The 13772-nt window shown below is 43.7% G+C and overlaps 1 protein-coding gene across 1 annotated transcript; it reads left to right on the forward strand.

The window, feature by feature from the left end:
- Positions 1–12786: 12786 nt before the first annotated feature.
- Positions 12787–13684, forward strand: CLAFUR5_13550 (uncharacterized protein; the record flags this gene model as incomplete). Its single annotated transcript, XM_047912698.1, has 4 exons — positions 12787–12810; positions 12993–13002; positions 13135–13291; positions 13423–13684. The coding sequence occupies 4 exons, from the start codon at positions 12787–12789 to the stop codon at positions 13682–13684; spliced, it is 453 nt and encodes a 150-aa protein (XP_047768821.1).
- Between the last annotated feature and the right edge of the window lie 88 nt (positions 13685–13772).

The raw sequence follows: 13772 nt of genomic DNA on the forward strand, positions 1-13772 counted from the left end.
TAAGCGCCGTACGTAGCTAAGTGATCATTACCTATAGAGACGGGTAAGGGAGCTAGTCGTTAGTTTCTATACTTTTTACGTCCTCTATAAGTTGCTACTAGTTGTCTTAGGGGGGCTTCGCCTATAGGGCCGTAGGCGCCGTTAGTACCGTAGCCTAGGCTACTATTACCTAGGAGTTGCCTAATGTAGCTAGGCACCTCCGCGGCGTTTAGAGCTAAAGAAACAGGGTGAAGAGAGCTTCAAGCTGTCCAGATTGAATAGGGTAGAACTCCCTCAGTCCTAGGGGTAGTGGCCTACTTTTTATATCGTTAGAATGGCCTTAATAAGAGCTTTCGAATGTGTCGTGTTTTGGCGTAGAGATCGATGATTCCGTCCAAACCTAATAAATAGTTAGCTACGAAATCCGCGGTCAAGTACCCCCCGAAGCTTATCTACTACCGCCTTACGAGGGTATAGAGTAGTATAGTAACCTAACTACGAAGCAAATATATCGGCCTCTAGGGGTATAAGGGCGCGCGTATTATAGGGTCCGAACGAGATAGTTATTATTCTACGAAGCTACGAAAGAGGAGCGCGAGGCGCGGCGAAGTTATAAAGTAAAGCTAAGCCGCGCTAACCCGATACGGAAGGTCCGCGGTTTAGCCGGGCCGACGTAGCTATAGTAGGGGGTCGCGGGCTACCCGTAATAAGGGGTACCTATTATAGAGGAAGGTTCTAGAATACACGAATACTAGCTACCCCTACGGCTATTACTCCTAGAATATACGGTACGTACTCCTCGTCTACCCGAGGTAGTCGCTAGGAAGGGGGGAGTAGATAGTAAAGGCGAGGAACCGGACGATTAGGGCACTTCTTAATAACGTTAAGGACCTACGGCGTATTACGAACTAGATACTAGAGAAGGGCTAGCTAGAACAGTACCGCCTAGTAGGAGTAGTATAGGAAGAGAGGACACGGCGTAGCGCGACGAGACTAGCTAGGAGCGGGGGCTAACGGGGTAGTGATATAAACTACGTACGTTTAGAGGGAAAGCTAATCTAGATAAGGAGAAGTCGGGGGCGGGAAGGGTTTTTACCTATTCGGGTTTCCCTTTATATATAACAATAGATATATACCTATATAGGCCGAGTAGGGTCCTAGAATAGGGGAATAACAAATCTATCTATCTATCTATCTATCTATAAAAGTCGCGAAATCTTCTACGTACTACTTCGATAAGGCCTATACTTTCGGAAGCTTAGTACCGTTATCGCTCGTAGCCTAAGGCAACACCTCTATTTAAGGATTACGGCCTAGCGTTATAAAGAACGGTAATATACCTATAGTAGCGCTCTATTAATTGTTTAGGGCAAACTCTACGTATTATAAGTAGGTATAAGTACGTAGTCGGGTAAGGCACAAGTCGAATAGATATTCTATCTAAGGGAGGCGTAGAGGGCGCGAGAGTTATATACGGGCGCTAAGCCGCTAGTCGGATTAGTTAGCGGGCGCGAGGTCTAGGTACGTACCCGCGGGTTTAAGTAAATATACGCCGGTACGGTAATACTACCCCCCCCTCTTAGAGTACGCTCCGGAGCACTCTCCTCTCCTCTTATATCTTTCGTATCTATTATATCTCTTATTACCTTCGTAAACACCTTATTATCTATTAGACTATACGTATCGCTCTCTTTCTTATAAGCCCGGAGGCCTCGTTCTACCGGTATTAGAGTCATCGCTACTTTTACTAGTTAGCGCGCTATACGTATACCTATAGCATTCTTATTCGGTATCTAGTCTATAGGTAGTTAAAAACTAGGTAGCTTAGTCGCTCTCGGGTAGTTATAGTAAAAGTCGGCTACGGAGGCGGCGGCGGTCTCGATAACCTAGTTCGTAGCTTTATAGGATAGCTTATTATATCTAATGTACTTTACTAAGTATTCCTAATATAGCTATTTGCCTCCTACCGGTATTAGTCCTCGCGGCTATCTCTTCTTATAGTCTAGAATTTGCTTAACTTCCTATTAATCGGGTTCGGCGGGATCGGTTTCGTATTATTCGTCGTCGACAATTCGGATTAGTAGTAGTACGGGTTATGTCTGTCCTATAACCGGCGGATAAACTAGTATAAGAAGGTATAAGTAGAAGCGATTATCGATATTCAAAGTAGGTAGGAGCTCTACTTTATAAGTGTTACCTAGTAGTACCTCCGTAATTATATACGGTCTAGACTACTTTACGTCTATCTTATAAGAAGGTCTCTCTATCGTCTAGTTCTTAGTGCTTACCTATACTTCGTCGCCTTCGGCGTACCGTAGTATAGGTATACGCGTCTAGTTTACGTACTTAGCTTAGACTACTTATACTAAGGCTATCTACTATCGTAAGTATTAGTATATCTCTTATATCTTAGCTATAAACTTGTCCGCGGACTCGGCGTCTAGTCGCTATTTATATAGTATTAGTAGTATAGGCAAGTCTAAGTCGAACTTAGAGAACCTTAGATTACGCCTAGTATTAGTATAGGACGGCGAGACGCCTATTATTACGGACACTATATTGTTTGCTATAAACTTAGCTAATAGAGTCTAATCTAGCTAGTCGTTCTAGGTATAGTTAATAAAGATACGTAGGTATTGCTCTATTACTTTGTTCGTGTTCTCCGACTATCTATCTATTTCTAGGTAGAACGACAAAGATAGCTTTCGATTAATATTAAGTAGCGCGTATATCCTACGCTAGAATACGGAAACCTATTACGTACTACGATCCGAGACAATAGACTTCGGGAGCCTATGTCTACTAAACACGTACTTAAGGAATACTAGTACGTAATACTCTACTATTATCGAGGTGATTAATACGGACAAGGCGTAAGATAGGGCGTAAACGTATTAATACCTTAGAATCGAATAAGTTCTATAAAGAAGAGAAGATAAGAAAGTCGCGAAGCCGCGATAAAGTAAACGTCGAGGTTAGGGTCTAGGGTCCGGGCGCGCTAGCGTACTAGGTTATATAATACTAAGTATAGCCTTACGAGGTAAACCGTAATACTACTCCCCCTCTTAAACCGCCGTACGCCCTCGTACGCGGAAATATATCGCTGTAGGGTATATCCGTAAGGAAGAACCGTACTATTAGGAAGCGCTAGCTTACGTCGGGTTAACCGTAGAGAGACTATATATCTTACCGTAGTAAGCCTTAAGTCGAGTCTATATTATACCGTAGCATACCTTAGACAAGCTAACTATATATTAAGCCTTAGCTTTCCTTAAGTTATATCTATATTACGCGGGCGTCGTAGGGTCGACTATCGGTAACGATATCTAGATCGTCTAATATCTAACCTTTAGGCTTACGCTATCTAGGTAGTAGACCGGCCGCTAACGGGCTCTTATAATAATAATCTACTATCGCTTCCTCGGTACTATCTTTTAATTTACTATAAGGCACTTCTATAATAGTACTACCTTCCTAACGGACGGTATACTTTATATACTTCTTAGCTCTACTAGTCTATCTACTATCTATAATCGCCTTAACCGTATATTTATCTAGCTCCTTACTATCGCCTTCGGAGGCCTCGATAAGTAGTTAACCTTAGCTTTAATTAGGGAATAGGTCGTCGTTTGCTAGGCGTAGTACGCTAGTATAGAACCTCGGGTATATACGTATACTTTCCTAAAGGTCGAGCTCGTATACGTCTACGTTAATCTTACGGGTAATCGTAAAGGGACCTATATTCTTATAGTCAAGTTTCTTCTAGGGCCTTCGAGTACGGATGTTTCTAGTATCTAGCTAAACCTTATCGCCGATTACGTATCTTAGTATAGGCTTACGTTTATTCGCTACGGTGTCTACGTACCGCTCTTAGGTATATCTAAGCTATATAATGTAGTATACGTTAACGTTCTCTATAAAAGTCGCAAAATCTTCTACGTACTACTTCGACAAAGCCTATACTTTCGGAAGCTTAGTACCGTTACCGCTCGTAGCCTAAGGTAATACCTCTATTCGAGGATTACGGCCTAGCGTTACGAAGAACGGTAATATACCTATAGTAGCGCTCTATTAATTATTTAGGGCAAACTCTACGATAGATAACTACTAGACCTAATCGTCCTATATATAGTTAACGTACGTAGGTAGGTACTATTCTATAGCTTAGTCCGTACGTTCTAACTACCTATTAGTCTAAGGGTAAAAGGCAGTCGAGATCTTTATACTTATAGCTAGACGCGCTATTAGAGCCTTCTAGAATTAGCCTACCTACTAGCTACTACGGTCTAATACTACCGTATCGAATAGGCCCTAATCCTTAATTACGTACTTTAATACGGCGTCGGCCGCTACCTTAGGGGTCAAATCTACTACGGGCATAAGATACTTCCTCTTAGTAAGTCTATAGGTCAGGATAAGGATAGCGTTATACTTCACGCCCTTAGTACTATAACTATCCGGTAGCTCTACTACGTAATCGGGGTACTACCTCCTTATAGGTACCCGAGGGTACGGGTAACTATTAGAGTATACCTTAGTATATATTATAAAAAGCCTTAGATTGTATATATAGGTAACAATTCTTAACGTACTTAGCGACATCTACTACTAGACTAGGCTAGTAGTATATACGCGTAAGTAGGTCGACTATCTTCTTACGTATAGGATACCTAGCTAATAGAGCATCGTAGTGCCTCGCTATTAGCTCCGGACGAAGCTTATACGGTACGTATATACGTCCTTAGATCTTGATTAGGTTACCGTCTAACTTATAGTCGCTAAGCAAGATATAGCTAGAGCCTTCTAGGTTTTGTAGTAAAGTACGAGTATTATCGTCTAGGGCCTTCTTAATACCGTACGCTAGCTCGTCTTTAGTATAGGCTTCCTCGATAAGTTCTTTGATAGAGGCCTCGTTTACTTCGAGTACGTAAAGTACTAATTAATACTAGTCGGCCGTAGTACGCGGAGTAGTTATAGCTAATAGCTTTAAGCGCTTATATATATTAGAAGGGAGATTACGTAGCTTTAATATAGCTTGCTACCTATATTTTATATCATCCTTATCGTCTATATCTTATCTACGGCGCGTAAGGCTATCGGGCTTTGTCCTAAGCTTACTAGGGCGATATTCTATCTAGAAGTCGAACCCGGATAGGAACTCGCTCTAGCGCGCTTATCGGCGGGTTAGCTACTTAGTCGTTATAAACTACTCTAAGCCCTTATAGTCGGTAAGAACCTTAGAGGGAGCGCTTATTAGCTCCGGCCTCTATTCCTCGAACGCTCTAATAATAGCTATTAGCTCCTTGTCGTAAATCTCGTAATTATATTCTACTAGGTTTATCTTTATCGAGTAGAATACAATAGGATATAATTCACCGTCCTCTCTAACCTAAGACAACACGCTAGCTATATACCTGTCTATAGAATTAGTTTCTACGACGTAGGGCTTAGTAATGTCAAAATGTACTAATACTAGGCGTTTATAGAATACTACCTTTAGGGTCTTGAACGTACTTTAGTAGTCTAGGCTCTATACGAAGGGTACACGATTCTTAAGTACGTTACCGCGTATAAGGTCGGTTAAAGGTATAACGATACCGGAAAAGTTATTAACGAACCTCCTATAGAAGTTAGCTAGCCTAAGGAAGGACAGTACATCCTTTAAGCTCTATAGAGTAGCCTAATTTATAATAGTCTAGACCTTGGATTTATCTGTCTAAATGCCCTTATTAGTAATAATCAGTCCTAAGAACTTAACGCTCTTCTAGAAGAAGCGGTACTTATAGACGTCTATAGGAAGTCGAGCGTTAATCAGACACCTAATAATAGTACGTACGTGTTTCACGTGTTCCTTAAATAAACTATACGTAAACACGATGTAGTCGTCTAGGTATATAGACACGAAGTCGTCTAGGTGTCTATATAATACTTTATTAATATATACCTAGAACGCGCCTAGTACGTTATAGAGACCAAATGGCACTATAAGCTATTCGTAGGTGCTATATCGGGTAGTAAAGGCTGTCTTCTATTCGTCGCCTTCACGGATACGTAGCTCGTTAAATGCTATAATAATGTCTAAGGTAGTAAACTACTATACGCCGCTTATACGAGCTAGGGTCTTACGGACTTGAGGTATTAGGTACCTATTCTTAATAGTAATAGCGTTAACAGCTCTATAGTCTACGTAGACACGAAGTCCTCTACCTAGCTTCTTAATAATAATGATAGGACTAGCGACCTAGGCCGTAGAGCATCGGATTTTACTAGCGGCTTCTTCCTTATCGACGTAGGCTTTAGTTATATCGAGCTCTAGTTTCGATATAGAATAAGGACGCTTAAAAGGCAGCTTAGCGCCTTTAACGAATTTCATCGCTAAATCTAATTCGGGCCGATAGGGAGGCAGGCCTTTAGCGATAGACGGGTCAAATCCGTACTTTAGGTCCTTTAGCTATTAGGGTAGTAAGGATTCGACTTCTCGTATAGTCGCTTACTTCTTGTTTATATAGATAGCCTTGTCTTTAGCTAATATAGCACTTAGCCGTATACTAATGTCGTGAATAAGTTTCTTAGTCGTAGGCTCTAGCTTATTAGGGTTAAGAGTCCCTATTTCCTAAATAAGGTAACCTTCGTCTAGGTTTTCTTCGTAGGCTTCGCTAGTTGTTATACTAGACACCTAGATATTAGGTTCTAGAGTCTATAAATAAGGGATGGCGTACTATATACGAACCTTCGTACCGCCGATAGTCGTAGGGCAAGGATCATAATGATCCGTATAGTACTTTTTAGTAAATATAAATATATTAGCTCTCTAGTCTAGTACAGGGCAGTACTTCTAGAACTAGGGTATACTAAACATAAAGTCGTAGTCGAGGTTAGTAACGAAGTAACTAACTTCCTCGATATAACCGTTTAGGTCGACCTTAGTCTTAATACATTCCGTAGCTTAACTAGATACTTTAGGGTTAGCTCCTAGGCCTATCTTCTAAGCCTAAGGTAGTTATGTTTATAATAGATGTTATGGTCTCCCTATAGAGTATACAGAAGGTGGGGACAGAAGAGCCTTAGAGTGCTTAGAAGTCGTCAAGAAGTGACAGTCTAGCTTAGTATATAAGCGCCAAGAATTATATACCCCGTAACATTTACTACGGGACCTAGCCCTCCAAATTCACCCCTCTACTAAACCTTAACAGATTCACTTCGGCTCGTAACTATATAACTTACGGCACTCCCGCGAGCACCCGCGACTACGCTAGACCCTAGAAGAAGCACGTAGAAGACTTGGAACGTAGGGCAGGTTAGAATAAGGTTTTGAGCAAAGCTACTAAGCGCGGCTCCGTACGGGTTAGCCCTATTAATGCGGGGACACGTACTCGTAAGGGTCGCGTATAAATATCTAGCCTTCCCTAGGCCTCTCTTACTTTCTTCGTCTTTTGTTTTGTGTAGCAATTATACTATACCCTTTTGTATCTATACTTCGCGCCTACATTCTCGCTTTCACCCTTATATCTTATAGGCTAGGCTCTCGCCCTAATAATAGATATTTCTTCGTAAACTTCGTATTATAAAATAGCGACTCGGTACCGGGATCTATTAGAATACGTACTAGCTTACTACCCGCTACGCCTACTACTATAATATACGAGCTTCTTAGCGGAAGGTCTATCGTCTTTATAGTATATAGTATAACCTCCGGACTAAAGATTACGGGGATATTACTAATTACTATTTCCTACTATATAGGGTTCCTCTTTCCTCTATAACGGTAATATAATAAGGGCGTAACCTTAGGAGGCTCTAGTAGTACCGTCTTCGGAGGATTAGTACTAGGCGCGAGTATAGGCTACTAGTCGGTACGTATACGACTAGAGCCTAGGCTTCCCCCGACTCGGTAGCCTTAAGCTCTACTAGTACGTCGCCGACCTAGATCGATACGTTCTTCGTAGCATTATTAGCGTCGCTACTAGTCTTCTTGTACTTCTTAAAGGGACACTTAGGCGACTAGGCACCCTTATAGTCTATAGCCTTATATACGTAGTAGAATATATTAAATAGGTACGAGTTACGTAGTAGTAGAAGACGGCGGATTATACGAAAGACGAAGAAGGACCTAATAGGATAGCGATTCTATATATAGTATCGCTAGTATTAGTATAGGTAGATCACTATCCTCTTAAGTAGTTAGAGATACTACGCTATTAGTAGGTTTATCGCCGATATTTACACCCCTACTAATAGTGCTAATGAAGTGCGCGTTACGCATGTTTTTAGTAACCTTCGGTAGTACTAGGCCCTCTTTTATAGGCCATTAGTAAATGATAGGTAACTTAGGTAGTATAACCACCTTAAAGAAAGGGATTGTACTAGTAGGGCGGTATAGGTCTATCAATTTAGTGTCGTTATGCCACATTGAATTGCTACGTCCGTACTACTAGAGTCCGGCTCTTTCTATACGTATATAAGAGATAACGTTTATATAAAAGCCTAGGCAGTAAGCCACATCTAGTAAGGTGAATGAATGGCCCCTAATTAACATATAAATACGCCCTAACGCTACAATTGGAAAGGTGGTTGTTCTAGCCTAGATTTCTAAGGTAGTGAGGCGCTCTATAATAAACTCTACACCCTCCTGGTTATAATGATTAATTATATAAGTGTCTGAACAGTTATTATATACCTAGCAATCCCTAAAGTTAACGCTTAACTTACTAATTGAACTAGAAAGAACAGTAAGGCCAATAAAGCCCTTATTGCTTAGTAATGCCTTCTTCGTATTAGTAATAGCCTTGTTACGTTCCTAGTCCTTACGATTGTTACGATTTAACACGCTAAGTAGACGCTCGCCGTCGTCGCTCTAGTAGTAGTTAATAAAGTTTTTCTAGTACTTCTTCTACTACTCTAAGCGCTAATCCTTTACTAGGCGCTTATCGGGGTTGATCACATCGTATAAGAACAGGCCCTTATAACAGGTGTCCTTAGGCTCGCCGGTAATGTTCTAGTAGCCGCTTAGCCTATTATTATCCTTATCTTTGTTCTTGTCGCCGCGGCTACTACTACGACCCTTATTACCGCGGCTATTACTACGGTTATTACTACGGCTACTACTACGGTCACCCTCCTTTTAACTAGCACCTATAGGTGCTGTTTCATCCTCTACTTCTACTAAGGTTTCTCCGGAGAAGGTTACGAAGACTGATCGACCGTTAGTTATTACTAGTACGGTGTCGCGTATCTATTCGAGGTAACGCTTAGTAAGCTTTTATAGTGACATTTTGTTACGCTTCTACTCGTTATATAGAGAAGCACCGTAGGCTAGAGCCTACTTCTACTAAATAGCAAGTAGGAAGTGTCTACTAAGGTCGTCGTACTCGGCGTAGTTATACTTAAGCATCTTAGTCTATAAAACTAACTAGTCTAAGTACTAGTTATCGATTCTACGTACGCTAGCCTTCTAAAGCCTAGATAGCTTAAGCGTAAGCTACCGCTTACGTAGTATATCGTCTAGACTATACTGATCCTTAAGAGCCTAGTATTTCGCTCTAATCGTGTTCTAGCCGTGTATTAGCTCTTGCCCTAGCTCTATTATCGTACGGATAAGGTAGGTAATAAGCTTTGATCGCGTAGTAGTAAAGATGTCGTACATCCGTTACCTTCGGTCTACGTCTGTTTGTCGTAGCTTAATAAGATCTCTTAATGTAGCGTCTCCTACCGTATACGCTTATTAGATTTCCTTAAACGTTAAGTAAGTAGGCTCTGTTAGCTCGTTACTCAGTTAGTAAGGATCTATATACTTCTAGACATTTAAAGACTCTACGTAGAGCTCTAGCTAACGGTCAAACTTGTCCTATTAGTTATAGCTCTTTAGAACTACGGTACCCTTAGGTAGAGTACCGGTAGTTACCGGCGTCTCGGTAGTAGCTATAACTATAAAATAGGTTATAGGCTAGTGAAAGTTCTACGCGGGTTCACTAGGCCTAGGGGATACTACTATACTAGTTATAGTAGTAGTGCTATAACGATACAAACTCTACTTTAGGGCTTCCTTATCGTAGCGAATGTTAGTAAGCGCTAACCGGGCTTATAACTATCACGTTAGAAGTGTAGGAAGTTATTGTACGGGCTTATATAGGGTGTTTCAAAAGCAGGTTATATATTGTATATGTCTATCTAGAATAGACAAGTGTTGCTCTTAAAGAGGCTATAGGTGACTAATTAGTCACCTAATTCTTAGCGTACGTGGCCTCAAGTTTTGATAATAGGATATTGCCTATATATACGCTCGGATCGCGATACTAGGTCCCGTAGTAAATATTACGGGGTATATAATTCTTGGCGCTTATATACTAAGCTAGACTTTCACTTCTTAACGACTTCTAAGTACTCTAAGGCTCTTCTGTCCCTACCTTCTATATACTCTATAGAGAGACTATAATAAATATAGAGGATAACGCCGCGTTTAAAGTAGCTATACTACGAGCTTAAGGGATAGAGCGCGATTTTGAAGGGGGGGTAGTGTCACGGCCCTAGGCCTAGTAAATGTCTAGCTAGTACGTAGGTCACGCAACCGCGCGTACTAGCGTAGTACCTCGGCTTATATATAGCCTCGGCGTACCTCGCGCTCCTCTTTCCTACGTACCTAGCTACTTTATATTAATACGACTATAAACTGTTATACCTATTACCTCTACCTTTACTCTAACTACCTCCTTTTAGCCGATTCTATCGATTATCTCCTTACTTATTAGGGCTACGATTTCTTGTTTCTCCGCCGGATTAGTAATATATAGGCGTACCGTATTACTTGCCTTCGTAGGGGGTTAATTCTTACCTACTACTACTATTACCTATATAGTTAGTCTCTAGGCTACCTTCTATATTACTTATTAGATTGTCTTTAGGATTTAGTCTAATAGCGCTTTTAGCGCTCCTAGTAGCTATGCTATAGTGTTCTTATATACCCGGGCTAGGTGTTCGTTATCCCCTAGTAAGTTTTCCGCCTCTATATATAGGGTCGTCTACGCTATGTTGTTTATCGTTAGCCTCTACTTTCTATATAGTAGGCCTTAGCTTATGTCCTAGGTTATCCCTTGGTTCGTTCCCCGGTTTGGCTCTTAGCTATTCTTTGTTAGAGGGTCTTTGCTAAGGTGAGTGTCCTTTACGAGCTGCTTAATGCTCGTAAGGCTATGGCTCTCGTTGGTTGCCATCCTCTACTACTGTTCGGGGTGAGGTCCGCGCTTCCTAATTAGGCAGTTGTCCTCCGCAACTCCGCAATTCTAGGGTCTGCCGTCAGGGGAACGGAACCTCAGTTTTGGGGTTCTTTGTACCACGATTGCGCCGCCGCCAGCGCAGGCGGGTCGCTGCTGCTTGAGTGGATTGCTCGTCTTGATAAGGGCTGTCGAATAGATGGTCCTCGTCGATGGCCTCTGGTCCTTTGATAATATAAGCCATCGAATTTCACCTCAACATCCTTGCCGCCTTCTCTACAGGCACTGAGTCTGCAGTATAGAGTGCTTCCCCTTTATGCACCGCAGCGCGATCTTGTCTTACAGGCTCATCAACACTCCCCATTTCAATGCAACTACAGTCCGTTCTCAGTTGGCAGCCATCGACATTGACGCTCGTGGAAACCAGATATGGCTGGGAGGTCCTAGAGACGCATTGTGCTTCTGCGAGAGCTGGCGACGTCTTGAGAAGCCGAGTTCCCAGCATCGATGATCTGAATCTCTTGATCAGATGCCCAACAAGATCATTAAGCGTAGCGACCGAGCGCTAGCCACACCGGAGTACGAGCTTGCGAGTACGTAGGTGAGGCGTCAGCGAGGGAGTGAAGCTCTATACCAGCCCTCAACTAGCCTTGGCGCCCGCTCTGATTGGTCAACTTTCAAGTTTTAGGGTCACGTGACCTGCCCCACTGTGCCTGTTGGCGAACTCGCAAACATATACTCGTCGCTAACGCCTATGTCATCGTATAATAAGCACTGTACGTCGGGTAGCGGTAGCGTGGATCGCACGCTACTTTGCAGTCTAGAAGGGGTTGGTAGAGAGCTCTACTCCGCTACGCTTACCTTTGGAGGTTCACAACCGCCAACAGCACATTTTTTCCTGCGGTAGGCAGCCACGGCTGGCAAGAAGACACGTTGCAGCAGAAAGTGAGAGAAGGATGTTTTCGAATATTCTCGCGTGTTGTTTCCTTTCTGCTGCAACCCCCTGACTGCCCCGGATTTCGGCAGTTGTTGCCGAAGCGCAAGCCTGTGGGGTGATGCACTCGACATGATGCACGCCTTCACTTCCGGCACAGTCATCATGCTAAGAAACAGTGGTTGGTGCATCTTGACAGCTTATCAGGAGCTCTACGGAACCACACTCTCTGCATTCAGATGATAAGCTATTGATGGATTGCCCAAGATTGGGAAGATTGAGGTGATGAGACGTGCGAGGACGACGATGACGTACCAGTAAACACTGATCGGCCTGGCCTGAACGATGGGAACAACAGGAGAACGAAAGCATCGCCGGTCGGCGCATCTTCCGTAAGCTGATGAGCTCTGCAACCGAAGTTGTACCAATGTTCTGCCTTCATGTCGCTGCTGCGAGAGCTCAAAGCAGTCTGGACCCAAGGTAATGGCACAGCCCCGCCAGCCGTTGCATCTTACGACTGCTCGCGTGCTCTCTCAGCTTCGTCGCTGGTGGCCGCAGTCGCGAGAGATGTGGACGTAGACGTGCCAGACATCAGAGATCAGTCATAGCACGCCTGAAACACCATCCGCGTGATCCATTGCGCAAGCCGCTGCCTTGAGCAAAGTGACGATGGTTTACGGCGTCCGACCATCGGTACCTTGCAGAGTCACGCGATCAAGCTCGAGCTGTCAACCTTACTTTATATCTACCTCTATCTTCCTTTGTTCCAACTACAATCACACCCTCTACACACACTGTCCACCGCACTTCTATCGCCTCAATAAGCGTACTGTAGTACGTACCTATACAACCCTCACCTCCAACACCAACCACAGCCTTCAAACAGTAAGTACCACCTCAGCCGCTCAATGCCTGTTGTTTGGTGCACCTCCTGAAGGTCCAATTGAGTCACAGCCACCACGAAATGGCTCTCAAACAGCTTCAATCGCAACTTCACCTGCTAACGGCACCTCACAGTGACTCGCACTCACAAGGGCAACGACCGTGACCACGTCGGCCTCGCCAATGGCACCGCAGCCCCAGAGGAGCACCTCCCACGCTACTTCGCCAAGTCAGGCTACGACGGCATCGCCCCAACCGCCATCAAGAAGCAAGGCAGCGGCAAAGGCAACTGGTAAGCCATCACTTCCACCACCTGCCACCCCATTCACCTCCACCTCCAACACCTCACCCACAACGTCATACCCCATCACCCCTCCACCCTTCCATTCCAGTCCACGTATCTAACATCCCTCCCACCACCAGGGGCCAAGCCGGCATCTCCGAGCTGGAGGACTACGACTTCACCATGAGCCGACCCAAGCGCCGCAGCAACAGCTCCTCCGCGGCCGCCGGCCACTCAGCCCTCAAGACCAAGTTCGAAGACTTGGACGCCGACGCCATCGTCGAGTACGACGAGGACTTGCACGGTCCTACCGACGACGACAAGTTGGAGAAGATGAGCACGTCCAGCTCCGCTGATACTATGGCTAGTGTTGAGGAGGAAGATGTTAAGGAGCACAAGTAGTGTGCAGACCTTTCGGGACATGCTTCTTTTGGGGGATTGAGGGATCGAGCGGCCTAAGCCTGATGGATGCCGTGATGTATGATGATGG

Source organism: Fulvia fulva, chromosome 12 (genome assembly GCF_020509005.1).
Source record: "Fulvia fulva chromosome 12, complete sequence".
In the NCBI taxonomy this organism is placed as follows: Eukaryota; Fungi; Ascomycota; class Dothideomycetes; order Mycosphaerellales; family Mycosphaerellaceae; genus Fulvia; species Fulvia fulva.